Source organism: Zea mays, chromosome 2, assembly GCF_902167145.1.
Source record: "Zea mays cultivar B73 chromosome 2, Zm-B73-REFERENCE-NAM-5.0, whole genome shotgun sequence".
Classification (NCBI taxonomy): Eukaryota; Viridiplantae; Streptophyta; class Magnoliopsida; order Poales; family Poaceae; genus Zea; species Zea mays.
Window position 1 is genome coordinate 187,692,321 of NC_050097.1, and position 12,073 is coordinate 187,704,393.

The window sequence follows — 12,073 nt, forward strand, 5'->3', positions numbered from 1 at the left end:
TCTAGCTCCAAACGCCCAAGCATCTCCAATAGTTCATCCATTGCGTCCAAAGCCTTATCACTCCCTGCCTTTGACATACTAGCATGGTTTACCACCTTCATTGCCTTTTTAAGCAACATTTTCTACCTATATGATTTTGTCTCTCCATCCTTTCCACTCATTTTCCTGTCATCTCTTGAAAATATCACATCTTGCCTAGCTGAGTACGTGTAACACTGTAGAATGTATTCCTTAGGTATCCTTTCTAGCTGAATGTGCATGAATGTTCGGATAAGATGCACACAAAATAGGCCTACATTTAAACAAGGGAAAACATTTCACATTCACCTTTTATTATTAGCATATAAATCATATGACATTATATCACAACCCTGTCATACATGTGTGCTCCCACTGTTTGCATTCACATTTAAACTTCCCAGCCTCTACATCCGCCATCACTCTGAATTGGTGTTGCCCCCACATGATTTTTTTCGATCTCGATGTATGCTGCACCAACCAATCATTTGCGCCTCCATCTGGATCAAGTGATATCCTATACGCAGTAGCGTATTTTATTGACTCCTCGAACCTATTCATCACATCCCTTATGTATGCCCTTGCAACCCTAATTTCGAACATATATAATGTTGTGGTATCCTTTTGACCCTGCATATGTACTAATTAGATACTTATTGTGAGCCTATTAGATAGTATAATGCATAAATAATATTACATACCATACAACCTAGTGTCCCTTTTCCTTCTTGCATCTTCCTGCTATGCAGTAGTTTCAACATTTGCTTCGCAAACTCATGAAGTGGGGTGTTTGAATTGACATGAGCGCTCTTCACGAGTTTGTTCATGCTCTCACTACGTTGTGTAGAGACCATAAGCCCATAATAGTCATGTTTGAAAAAACAGGAATCCATTCCTTACACATTTCATATAATTTTCTAAGAGTGCCATCTTCATGCAGGTTAAACTCATCAAGCAACATTGTCCATGCAGCCTCAAACTCTATTTCAGTCAATGGATGATGTACTATAGACTGAGATTTTGTCTTAAAATCCGGTTCAGCATAACGTGTATACAACTCATTTAGAAATGGCATGTACCTATTTTGCACATGCCATAGACACAACCTATGGACTGTGTTTAGGAAGACCCGACGTAATGCCACTGGCATTGCAGGGTCTTGATATGTAAATATATATTGTTAGGCATTCTTAGATGATTATTTCTGTAAACAACATATGGTACATACCAAAACAAAATCACAGGCATTGTAAATATGCATAAGTTATTGAATTTATACTCCATGTATTTCAAGTTCATATTTATTATATATACATAAATCATACCTGTCAATATTACTCTTGGTCCTTCAGTCCTCATGCATGTCTTGAATGCATTAAACACTCACTCGAATATTTCAACAGTTTCATCTCTCAACAATGAGAACCCAAACACCGTGCATTGTAGGTGGTGGTTTGCACCAACAAACATCCCTAGGGGGTTTCCATACAAATTAGTCTTATGAGTTGTATCGAAGGCAACTGCATATCCAAAACCAACATACTCTACTTGCTGACTAGCATGAGACTAAAAAATACTCAATATTTTTTCTTCGTTGTCTAGCTGGAAGTCAGAGAAAAATTGTGGATTATCCCTTTTGCATAAGGCAAAAAAGCCAAAAACTTAGACACATCATTGTCATTTTTTTTCTCGTTGCTTCGCTTGTTTCCTGTATAGTACAAAATAAATTAGAATTATTACTCATTAATTTGACATGGATTTTAAACTTTATATCCTAAATTCATAAAGAAAACATTGCTTACAAATTAGCAATGTCCTTTGCTGTAATCAGTACATTTTCAGGACCACCATGCATCTTAGACACGAAGTCCATGATTCAGTGCTGCAGGATTCTGCTTTGCTGCATTGAACTTAGAAACTCCATGTACTCAGGATCATGAGTCTTGTTGCATTGTAGATGCTTCTTTTCAGTATCCTTCTTAATGAAATCATGATTATGTTCTAAGTGCACCAGATCGATTTGTACGGCTACAATATTTTCTTTGGAGTCATCATAGATTTTTTTAGCTTCATACCAGCTTTGCATTGTGTTCTCCTTGAGTATGTATTACGGATTATTGGATTACTAGCTAACGTTTCCGTATTTCTACCCTCCATTGAACAATTTAACCACTTACAGTTCTTCCTCTCCCTATACTTTTTAAGTGGAAAACCAACCTCATATGCATAATGACTATAAAAATTGTATGCCTCATTGACATTTCCAAATGTCATACCGGTCCTAGGCACCATGCTTGGATCAGTACTTTCAGGCTGTGCATTAACATAATCATAAATCCAATAAATATAATATTAGTTATACTCTTAATGTCATAATGCATAAGTTTGATTAAATTGTAGAATAGACATAATCAAAGATAAACAACTTACATGGCTCCGTAGGATATTAGGTGTATCTTGTTCATGATCACTAATGGTCCTCATAGACACCATTTGATTTGCTGCTCCCATTGTTACAATTTCCATTGTATTGTCATCAATTTCCATTGTATTGTCATCATTGACCCCCGGCGCTCGTAATTCTGCAGGTGGTGTTACAATATTTTTCCGTGGACTCGCAGTACTGTTCGGAGATTCAAGTGTTAGGCTGGGTGATGCATGAGCTCCTCCCAGCGTCTTAAGTGTATGCGCTGCTGGTAAACCACCGCATGAGTCTACAGCCGGCCAACATATTTTACTATGTATTTACAAACCGATAGAACTCGTCAATTTTTAATGCACCTGATGCAGCACTGCGCCATGTTGCAGAAGAAACATCTCCTATATCTTGTTCTCCGCCGTCAGCCATGGGTCAACTATGAAGAGACGCCGTCAGTACCCTTTCTTATATGCACCGTGATGTCCAATTTCGTCTAGTCATGTTTACGTAATTTTTTGTGGTCATTTGCGGTATATTTAGTTTGTTCATGCATGCACAGAGATATTCTCGGAAACGTGACTACAACCGGGCCGGTTTTATCTCGGTTTGTTGAAACAATTTTTGTATTTACTTTACTAAATGAAACAAGTTACACAATTTTCTCTACATATTTATGGATCGAGTTTCCGCTGACCTGTATGCCATGCAATATTATCGAAAACTACCATTTATCGTTTGCGATTTTCTCGCGTATCCTGTTTACGCTAAAAGACAAACTCGTTATACTTCGTTTGTGAATGATTTACGCTTTGGTCCGACCAGCCTAGAAAAACTGCGCGTTGCCCGGATCAGCAAATTAGTGGGGCTTTCCGGTACTAATGGAAGCCCTGGGCTGTCGCTGCCGGTGCCAGCCAGGCAGCCTACCACCTCCGACGACTCCAGCAGCTAAGGTCGTCGTCGCGTCGCACACTTGCACAGAATCCTTTATTCTCCAGACATAATCCGAACTAATAATAATAATATCCAATATATATATATATATATATATATATATATATATATATATATATATATATATATATATATATATATATATATATATATATATAATAGACTCCATGCTGTATAATGCCTGGATGACGGTCGCTATCAAGTATGTTCTGGCTTTGCAACTAACTTATGTCCATTCTCCTAAATTCGCACGAGATCGATCTCGCCAGCCGCTGAAGAAAATTCCATCCAGCTTGACCCGTTCCAGTGGCCGGGACGGGACGTGAAGCAACGCCAGACTGGAGTTGTGGAATTCAGCCTCCAGAAGCTGCTGTGCCCAAGGCATTGACCGCACCAAAGCGTGTGACTAGACGGCTCCTCGCGCCTCCCACGGCGCCACAGCTAGCCACGGCCCGCTTGAAGTTTTCTCGCCCTAGCCGCGGACTGGTCGTCGTCGCGGTCCTGCCGTGCCGACACGAAAGTACGCGGGGGCTCGCGTTGCGTCGCCGGCCGAAGTACCAATCGCTCTGCAGCTTCAGGCTTCAGCCATGGACATGTGTACAGTACAGAAGATCCCATCCGGTCCTTAGCCTCGGCTCCACCTCCGCGGCACGGGCGACGCCGATGTAGAATTTCGCGGCAAATGTGCAGCGGCGCCACGCGGTTTTAATAAGCGCGCGCGCGGGGGTGACCGCGACGCTGGCTGGCGCGATGCGCATCTGCCGTACCGTTGAGCGCGTCACTCAGTCTCCGTGTGCTAGCTTAGCTTGTGAGAAACGGAAGCTGAGATCGTCGAGGCGTGGCGCGGCATGTTGCTGCATCTGGCCCTGTAGTAGTGTACATAGGCAGGCACCGCCGCACCGTGCGTCCGTGCCTGCTACTCAGGGCAAACTACTAGCTAGCTAGTCGGTTTCTCCTTCAGGTGACTGTCCCCATGATAGCGGGAGCGGCGGCTGCAGGTCAGCTGCTGGTCGTAGCGGGGGGCGCGCGCTCGTCTGGTTCCGCGGCGCTCCCGTCTCGTCCTCTCGCTCTCCTCCTCCTCCTCCTCCTCCTCCTCCTCTGCCTCGTCGGCGCCGAGCAGGCGGCCCCTACACCCGGTGCCGCCGGAGAGAGGCGGCGCGTGGACGTGGACGTGGGTGTGATCTTGGACCGCACGACATGGCTAGGGAACATCAGCTGGGCGTGCATGGAGCTGGCCCTCCAGGACTTCTACGCCGACGACGACGACGCCGGCTACAGCACCCGGGTCAGGCTGCACCTCAGGGACGCCCCGGCCGGGCCCAGCGCCGTCGACGCCGCGTCCGCAGGTACGTACGATGTCCTGCTTTATTTCAGCATCCGCACTAAGACTTGCAAATAAATCCACACTGCGATGTAATCGAATCAGCTTGTCCGGGCTTCATGGCCTCATGGGAAGAGCTCACATTATCAGCTAGCTGTACTATACGGTTCTTGTACCCCGTTGGTGGTTAGGCCTAGGCCGCGCGCGGGCAGGGAGCGACGACTTGCGAGAGCTAGCCATCTTGAGTTGAGGTCATTGTTGGTGGTTAGGAACTCTGAACGCCCGACGTGACGATCGTGAAAGGTATATATCGCAAAGCAATTCCCTAACAAACTAAATGTTAGGATAGCACTATTAGACAAGCAATTTTTATACACAGTTCTACAGACGGTTGTAACCTTCTCTCGGCGACACGTGTCCAGCTACCAATCTGAAAATAACTGACATCGCAGTAAAATTAGTAATAATTATGAAGATTTTTAAATAAGACAAGCCGCGTATATAGAGTGGTCGAGGACGAGACACCGCGATCGGTGTGGGGGGAGTGAGTGCGAGCTGGCTCCACCACCCAATGCTCATAGAAGGATGAGACATCGGCCACCGGCGTGGGGGCCCAGCTCGCGGCCTCGCCGGACAAGAACAAGCCTCATCGAGCTACTGGCCGGTGACAGAGAACGCGAGGCCGGAGAAGAATGAAGACGAGGAATACTCGATAGAGAGGGCGCGATGCTTACCGATTCCTTTTTGGCACCGTCTGCAGATATTGTACAGTCTTTGTCCCAAAACAAATATACTTTTAACACTAGAATTGAGCTTACGAAAACTCGCATGCTGGGCTCGTAGAAAGGCCGCACATCCGCGCGCGCGGTTGTGGTCGGGTCGACCCAAGCCAGGAAGGCCCAATAGTCATTGTGGTGTGTCAGGTCCGACTGACGGCCCGCCGTTAACGAAACCCGACACTAAGCTGTGTCCAACAAGGACCGCTAAATGGTTCTGTCCGCTAAATTTAGCAGACGACGACCTCCTCTCTTCATTCAACAAAGAGTGCTGAATTTTTCGATAAATTTAGAGGACGTACTTGCACACCCCAAAGGTAGCGGCTCTCTGCTATCCGCTAAATGCTAGTTCTCTCTTCTTGCCACATCGAGGTGGTCCCACACTCCCACTAGCGCTCGCTCGTCTTCCTCCTGAAGACACGCAACATTGTCAGACAAGCTGGCCCCGAACGATAAATTATATTAATTAAGTTGGTACATTAGAGAGTATTAAGATATAGATGATCGAATTTAGGGGATGTTGTTGGAGATGGAGAAAATATAGAGTACAGAATCATTTAGAGAGTACTGTAAAGTATAAAGAATATTTATTTAGAGGATAAAATTTAGAGGACGTTGATGGAGATAGCCTGACTCAGCCCAAAGCGGCTGCACACGGAATTCGAGCCCGTAGGAACATGCCAACATCCCGCTCCCGCACCGGCACTTTTCGGGTGGCGACGCTTCCGGCGGCGGAGGGTTCTCTGTCTCCCGTCCCGCGCCGCCGGGGGCTCTACCGATCCGCTCCTGTCGCCCTCGTCGTTTGCTTTTTCTCGGCATTTTAAGAAGGTATCCTTCTACTCCGCGGCCACATTTGGGTTTGTAGGATTACACAAATTTGGGGTTTCCCATGGTTCTCCCCGTGAGAGTTACGAACTTACGATGCCCAAGCCCACTACATGCATTCTATAACGTTGCTCATCCTTGCTTTCTTTTTGGATAAACACATAGATTCGTACTTTAAGGACACCTTTTTTTTCCCTTCTGAAGTTTCCCTTTCGCATCCTAGTCTAAGAATGCTCGAAGGTTTCAAACTGATTTTGCATGTCCCGGTAGGATGAATGAATAGCACCGAACTTTTTCAGTTTCATGAATGGTTACTAGCTGACATATGTTGCGCGTCTTTGGGAAACACTGCAGGTGTTGATCTACTGAAAAATGTCCATGTGCAAGCAATCGTCGGGCCACAGACATCTACTCAAGCTAAATTTCTTGCAGAGCTTGGGAACAAGGCATCAGTTCCAATCATTTCCTTTTCTGCAAACAGCCCATCCCGTTCACCCAGCCAGACCCCATATTTCATCAGGACGGCATGGAACGACTCCTGCCAAGCTGAAGCTATTGCTTCACTTGTCCAGAACTACAATTGGAGGGAGGTCATCCCTATCATCGAGGACGATGATTCCAACGCAAGGTTCATCCCTGACCTCGTTGATGCCCTGGGACATGTTGATACTCGTGTTCCGTACAGGTGCAAGATCCATCCTTCAGCTGGAGAGGATGAGATAAAGCGTGCTATATCAGGCCTAAAAGAAAATTGGACAAGTGTCTTTGTTGTGCGCATGTCATATCAGTTAGCCCTTAAGTTTTTCCAGCTTGCTAAGGATGAGGGAATGATGGGCCAGGGCTATGTCTGGATTACGGCATATGGTCTGACAGATATCTTCAATGTAGTTGGTTATCCTGCACTTGAAGTGATGGAAGGTGTAGTTGGGATCGAGCCTTATGTTCCAGAAACTGTGAAACTAAACAAATTTAGACGGAGATGGCGTGAGAAATATAGGTCGGAAAATCCTGGTACATCAATTAATGAGCCTATAACGTCTGGTCTATATGCATATGATACAGTATGGGCAATAGCATTAGCAGCAGAGCAGGCCGGATTTGTTAATTCAGACTTTGTGCTGTCCGAAACAAACAACGGGTCCACTGATTTCGACAAAATAAGTGCTTATAAGGCTGCTGAAAAATTTCGTGGTGCATTCTTGAAGGTTAATTTCACAGGCATTAGTGGGCAATTTGTCATTCAGGATATGCAGTTCCAGTTAGTATCAACAACTTACAAAATTATCAATATAGCTGGTCGGGAGAAGAGAGCAGTCGGTGTTTGGACTCCAGGATTGAACATGTCCAAAATTCTAGAAAAGAAAGATGGTATCAGTACTATCATATGGCCAGGAGGCAGTGAAAACACACCTAGAGGATGGCTTTTGCCAGCAAATAAAGAACTCAAAGTAGGAGTACCTGTGAAACCTGGGTTTGGCAGTTTTATAAGATCTGAAGATGGTATCCCGAAGGGGTTCTGCATTGATGTATTTGAGGAAGTTATCAGTAATCTGACTTACAAAGTTCCCAAGCACTATGTGGAGTTTGGAAATGGAGAAGGAGAAAGTAATGGGACTTATGATGAACTCGTGTACAAAGTTTATCTTAAGGTATGCATGAACCTATTTTTCTTGCATTTTGTTCCTTCTTACAGTAAAACCAGAGGTGTTCAGCATTTATTACATGGTTAAAAGTGATCTGAACTTGGCAATTTATTATCCTTGACTCCTTGTTGCTCTTATGAGTGTACAGAACTGACAGGATGTGATTTGTCTACATATTGTTAACAATGTTAATGCCTAAGGTAGCTTACGGATGTAAACCATTGCAAAAGGGTCAGATCCAGCACGTAATCATTGTTGTCGAATGACATCAATGAACCGTCGCTAATACTATTAAGCGTTTTATTTAAATAGCAAGTAGAACTTGTAGTATTTAGCTGGCTTTCCTGTTTAATATGAGCGACATCAGTTGCAACTGGCAACATCTTGTTGTCCCCAAATGATTTGCAGTTTATTTTGTGCAAAATGGTTTATATTTTTCCAAAGTCTATCAACCAGTTTTATGTTAATTGCTGGCAGGAATTTGATGCGGTAGTAGGTGACATAACAATTTTGGCCAACCGTTCTCTATATGTGGACTACACTCTTCCTTATACTGAGTCAGGGGTACGCATGCTGGTTCCAGTTCGGGACCAGAGACAGAAGACTGCATGGACATTCCTAGAACCTTTAACAGCTGATCTATGGTTTGGAACTGGATCCTTCGTTGTCTTCACAGGTTTTATAGTTTGGTTTATCGAGCACAGAACGAATCAGGAATTCAGAGGACCGCCAGCCAGTCAAATTGGATCAGTCTTCTACTTCTCCTTCTCAACACTTGTATTTGCTCATAGGGAGAGGATTGTGAACAATTTATCAAGAATTGCAGTAGTTGTTTGGCTTTTTGTGGTTCTAATATTGCAGCAGAGTTATACCGCAAGCTTAAGCTCAATTCTCACGGTAGAACAGCTCCAACCAACAGTCACCAATTTAGATGAAGTTATCAGACGAGGGGATTATGTTGGCTACCTCAATGATTCTTTCATGCCTAACCTTTTGAAAAGGTTGAAAATTAACGAAACAAAAATGAGGGCCTTCAGCTCTCCTGAGGAGTACAATGACGCCCTATCAACCGGAAAAGTTGCCGTCATTGTTGATGAAATACCATACCTCAAAGTGTTTCTTGCGAAGTATTGCCACAACTACACTATGGTTGGGCCAACTTACAAATTTGATGGATTTGGTTACGTAAGTGACTTTTTTTTTACTTCTCTGCACTTGTCTGTTTTTAGTACAGCTTAGTCATGAATCATATTGCATCTACTTTGTTGCAGAACTGTGCTATTGTACATTTGTACTAGATCATAGTTCCTAAAATCTGATGCCATGGGAGCAAGTTTTGGTATTCGAGAAAAAAAGAGAGCAATTTTTTACAAAGATTGAAGTTTATTTGTTGTCTGGGATTCCTGAATCTTCCATATATAATTTATTGGCAAAGGATGAGATGAATAATCAGATTTGTTTTCTTCTAGAAATGAAACTCATCAAGCATAGACTTTATGGAAATGTGGTGTCGTGTTATTGGCTTCCAGATAAGGGGTGTGAGGGGTATAAAAGGCTTACATTAAATGTTTCTAGAAGTATTAAATAGCACAAATAAATTTACTTTACCAGATTATCGTGTAGTTTTATCGTAATTGTGTGGTGCTAGTTCAATATGTTTTCATTTAGATCGCTAACCACTTAATGTGAAAATTATGGTCAATGTAATTGCCCTCACCATTTTACAGGGTTTGTGCAAGTGGTTGATATAACTGTCCCAGTTTTACATTGGATCTTTATAAATGATTAATAACTTACATGACGTTTTATAGCATTTGTATATTAATTATTGGCATGTTCTACGATTCTCATCTTTGATCTATTCTTCCAGGCGTTCCCTCGAGGCTCTCCACTTACACCTGAAATTTCAAGGGGAATACTGGAACTAGCATCAAATGGCAGAATGGATGAACTGGAGAAAAAGTTGTATGGTGATACATCGTGCCCAGACAAAGATGACTCCCAAACTTCTAGCAGCCTTACGTTGCATAGCTTTCTTGGGTTGTTTATCATCACTGGGGCATCTTCTTTACTGGCTTTAATTTTGCATGTCATTATAACCCTTTATGATCATCGGAGCAATTGGATCAATGGCAGTGGTCAGATATCATGGCGTGAATTGCTTGCTATTCTCGTCAAGATCTTTCATGAGCGTGATAGCGCTAATACTCCAGATGAAGAGGTGCCTGGAATGGAAGATATAGATCCTGCTACAGCCGAGAGTCCATGGAGCATGTCTAATCACGTCATCGAGAACGTTGATTCAGACACTGATACCGGAAGCACACCAGAAGGAGAAGGAACTCCAGGCAGGGAAGTTGCGAATCAGGGTCCTGGTCCACTATCATTTGCATACATGCATTCTGAGGGGGCAATGGAGTAACATAGCATTCTTTCATCTCGCGCTTCCAGCACCAAGATAGAACTCTTTGGTCATGTCGCGTACTGTACAGTGAAATTGATTTAGATGTATCGCCTGCCTCTAGTTTCATGTTTAATACAAGTGTGTGTTAACATGTACCGCTGGCTGTTGTCATGACTAGTTAACTAGGAAATTTAACATAGTAATATCTTTGTTGAAAGAGGTGCCTGTGCATCTTATAGAAGTGTGGCTCTGATATAGACAGTAACTATTTTTTCTTATCTCCTGACACTTCACCAGATTCCTAAAAACAAGCCATTGCTAAGACCTTGTTTGTTTCCCTCCAGAATTATATAATCCAGCTTATAGAATTATATAAACACCTAATGACCTGCTTACAGATTATCATAATCTAGGTATCTAAATTATATAATCCACCTAATAATTTGTGTTGTTTATTTATTTCTTTAACTTATTTAAGCAGAATTATTTAATCTGTAGGGTAAACAAACAGGACCTTAAGTACCATTGTACTATGGCGTTTTTAAGTGAGCATTATTTGAACATAAAATTAGACTGTCCAGTTTATTAGTCACCTCTTGAGCAATTGATCAAATACTGTCACCGAGTCAAAGCTTTGTTGTCTTGTTGATGGTCACTATAAGATGCATACAATATACAAACGCCTAACCAAAGAAAAGATACCATTTTCATACACAAGTGTCACCAGGCTTTACTCAGTGCAAAACTGTATAATACTAAGGTCATGTTTGTTTATCTTCTAAATTATATAATCTAGATTAAATAAGCTGAGAGACAAACAAACAACACAGCTTATTAGGTGGATGATATAATTTAGGCACCTAGATTATATTATGATAATCTATAAGCAACTCATTATGTGCTTATATAGTTATATATGACTCCATAAGCTAGATTATATAATCCTATAGTGTCATTGTAAGGAAAATGGACCCCGGGTCATTTGGCTTAATAGATTTTGGTGTTTGATGATTAACACAACATGTGAACTAATGTATTTTCCAAATGTTTGTGTGTTGTAGTTCACAGGATGCGAAGTGGATTGGATTGAGGCTCTGAGGATGCAACACCTCAAAGAAGACATTATAAGACTCATAGAAGACATTACAAAGTAATATTGAAGACACTTTATATATGCTAAGAGTCCAACACATCAAGAAGTAGAAGTGAGATACAAAGCTACAAAACAAAAGTGAAGTTGATAAAGTTGAGAGGAAGGGATGACTGAATTAGAAGTGTTTCACAACATCAAATCTATTCAAACTGACATGGCTTCAACTCTGAGATGTAGACAATTTTATAAGCTTTCCAAAAAGTCCAAGATCATCAAAATCGGAGTTCGGAGCTAAAAGTTATGCCCACAATACGAAGTCGGAATTGCTGAAAAACTGCAGTAGCATATGTGATGTCTGGTGCACACTGGCCTGTCCGGTGTGCCAAATTTGCTCAAACTGATATGGCTTTACCTCTGGGATGTAGAGAATTTCATAAGATTTCCAAAAAGTACAAGATCATCGAAATCGGAGTTCGGAGCTAAAAGTTATGGCCAAAATACGACAAGCGGACATGGGATGTCCGGTGCACACCGGACCGTCCGGTGCACCATCTTCGGAAGCTCCAACGACTAATTTTAATGGCTAGTACATGTGGCATGTCCGGTGCACCACCGGACAGTCC

The 12,073-nt window shown here is 42.6% G+C and overlaps 1 protein-coding gene across 1 annotated transcript; it reads left to right on the forward strand.

The window, feature by feature from the left end:
• Positions 1-4,127: 4,127 nt before the first annotated feature.
• LOC103647445 (glutamate receptor 2.9) lies at positions 4,128-10,635 on the forward strand. Its single transcript, XM_008671986.4, has 4 exons — positions 4,128-4,734; positions 6,665-7,959; positions 8,431-9,138; positions 9,824-10,635. The coding sequence occupies exons 1-4, from the start codon at positions 4,362-4,364 to the stop codon at positions 10,373-10,375; spliced, it is 2,928 nt and encodes a 975-aa protein (XP_008670208.1). The 5' UTR covers positions 4,128-4,361; the 3' UTR covers positions 10,376-10,635.
• Positions 10,636-12,073: the final 1,438 nt, after the last annotated feature.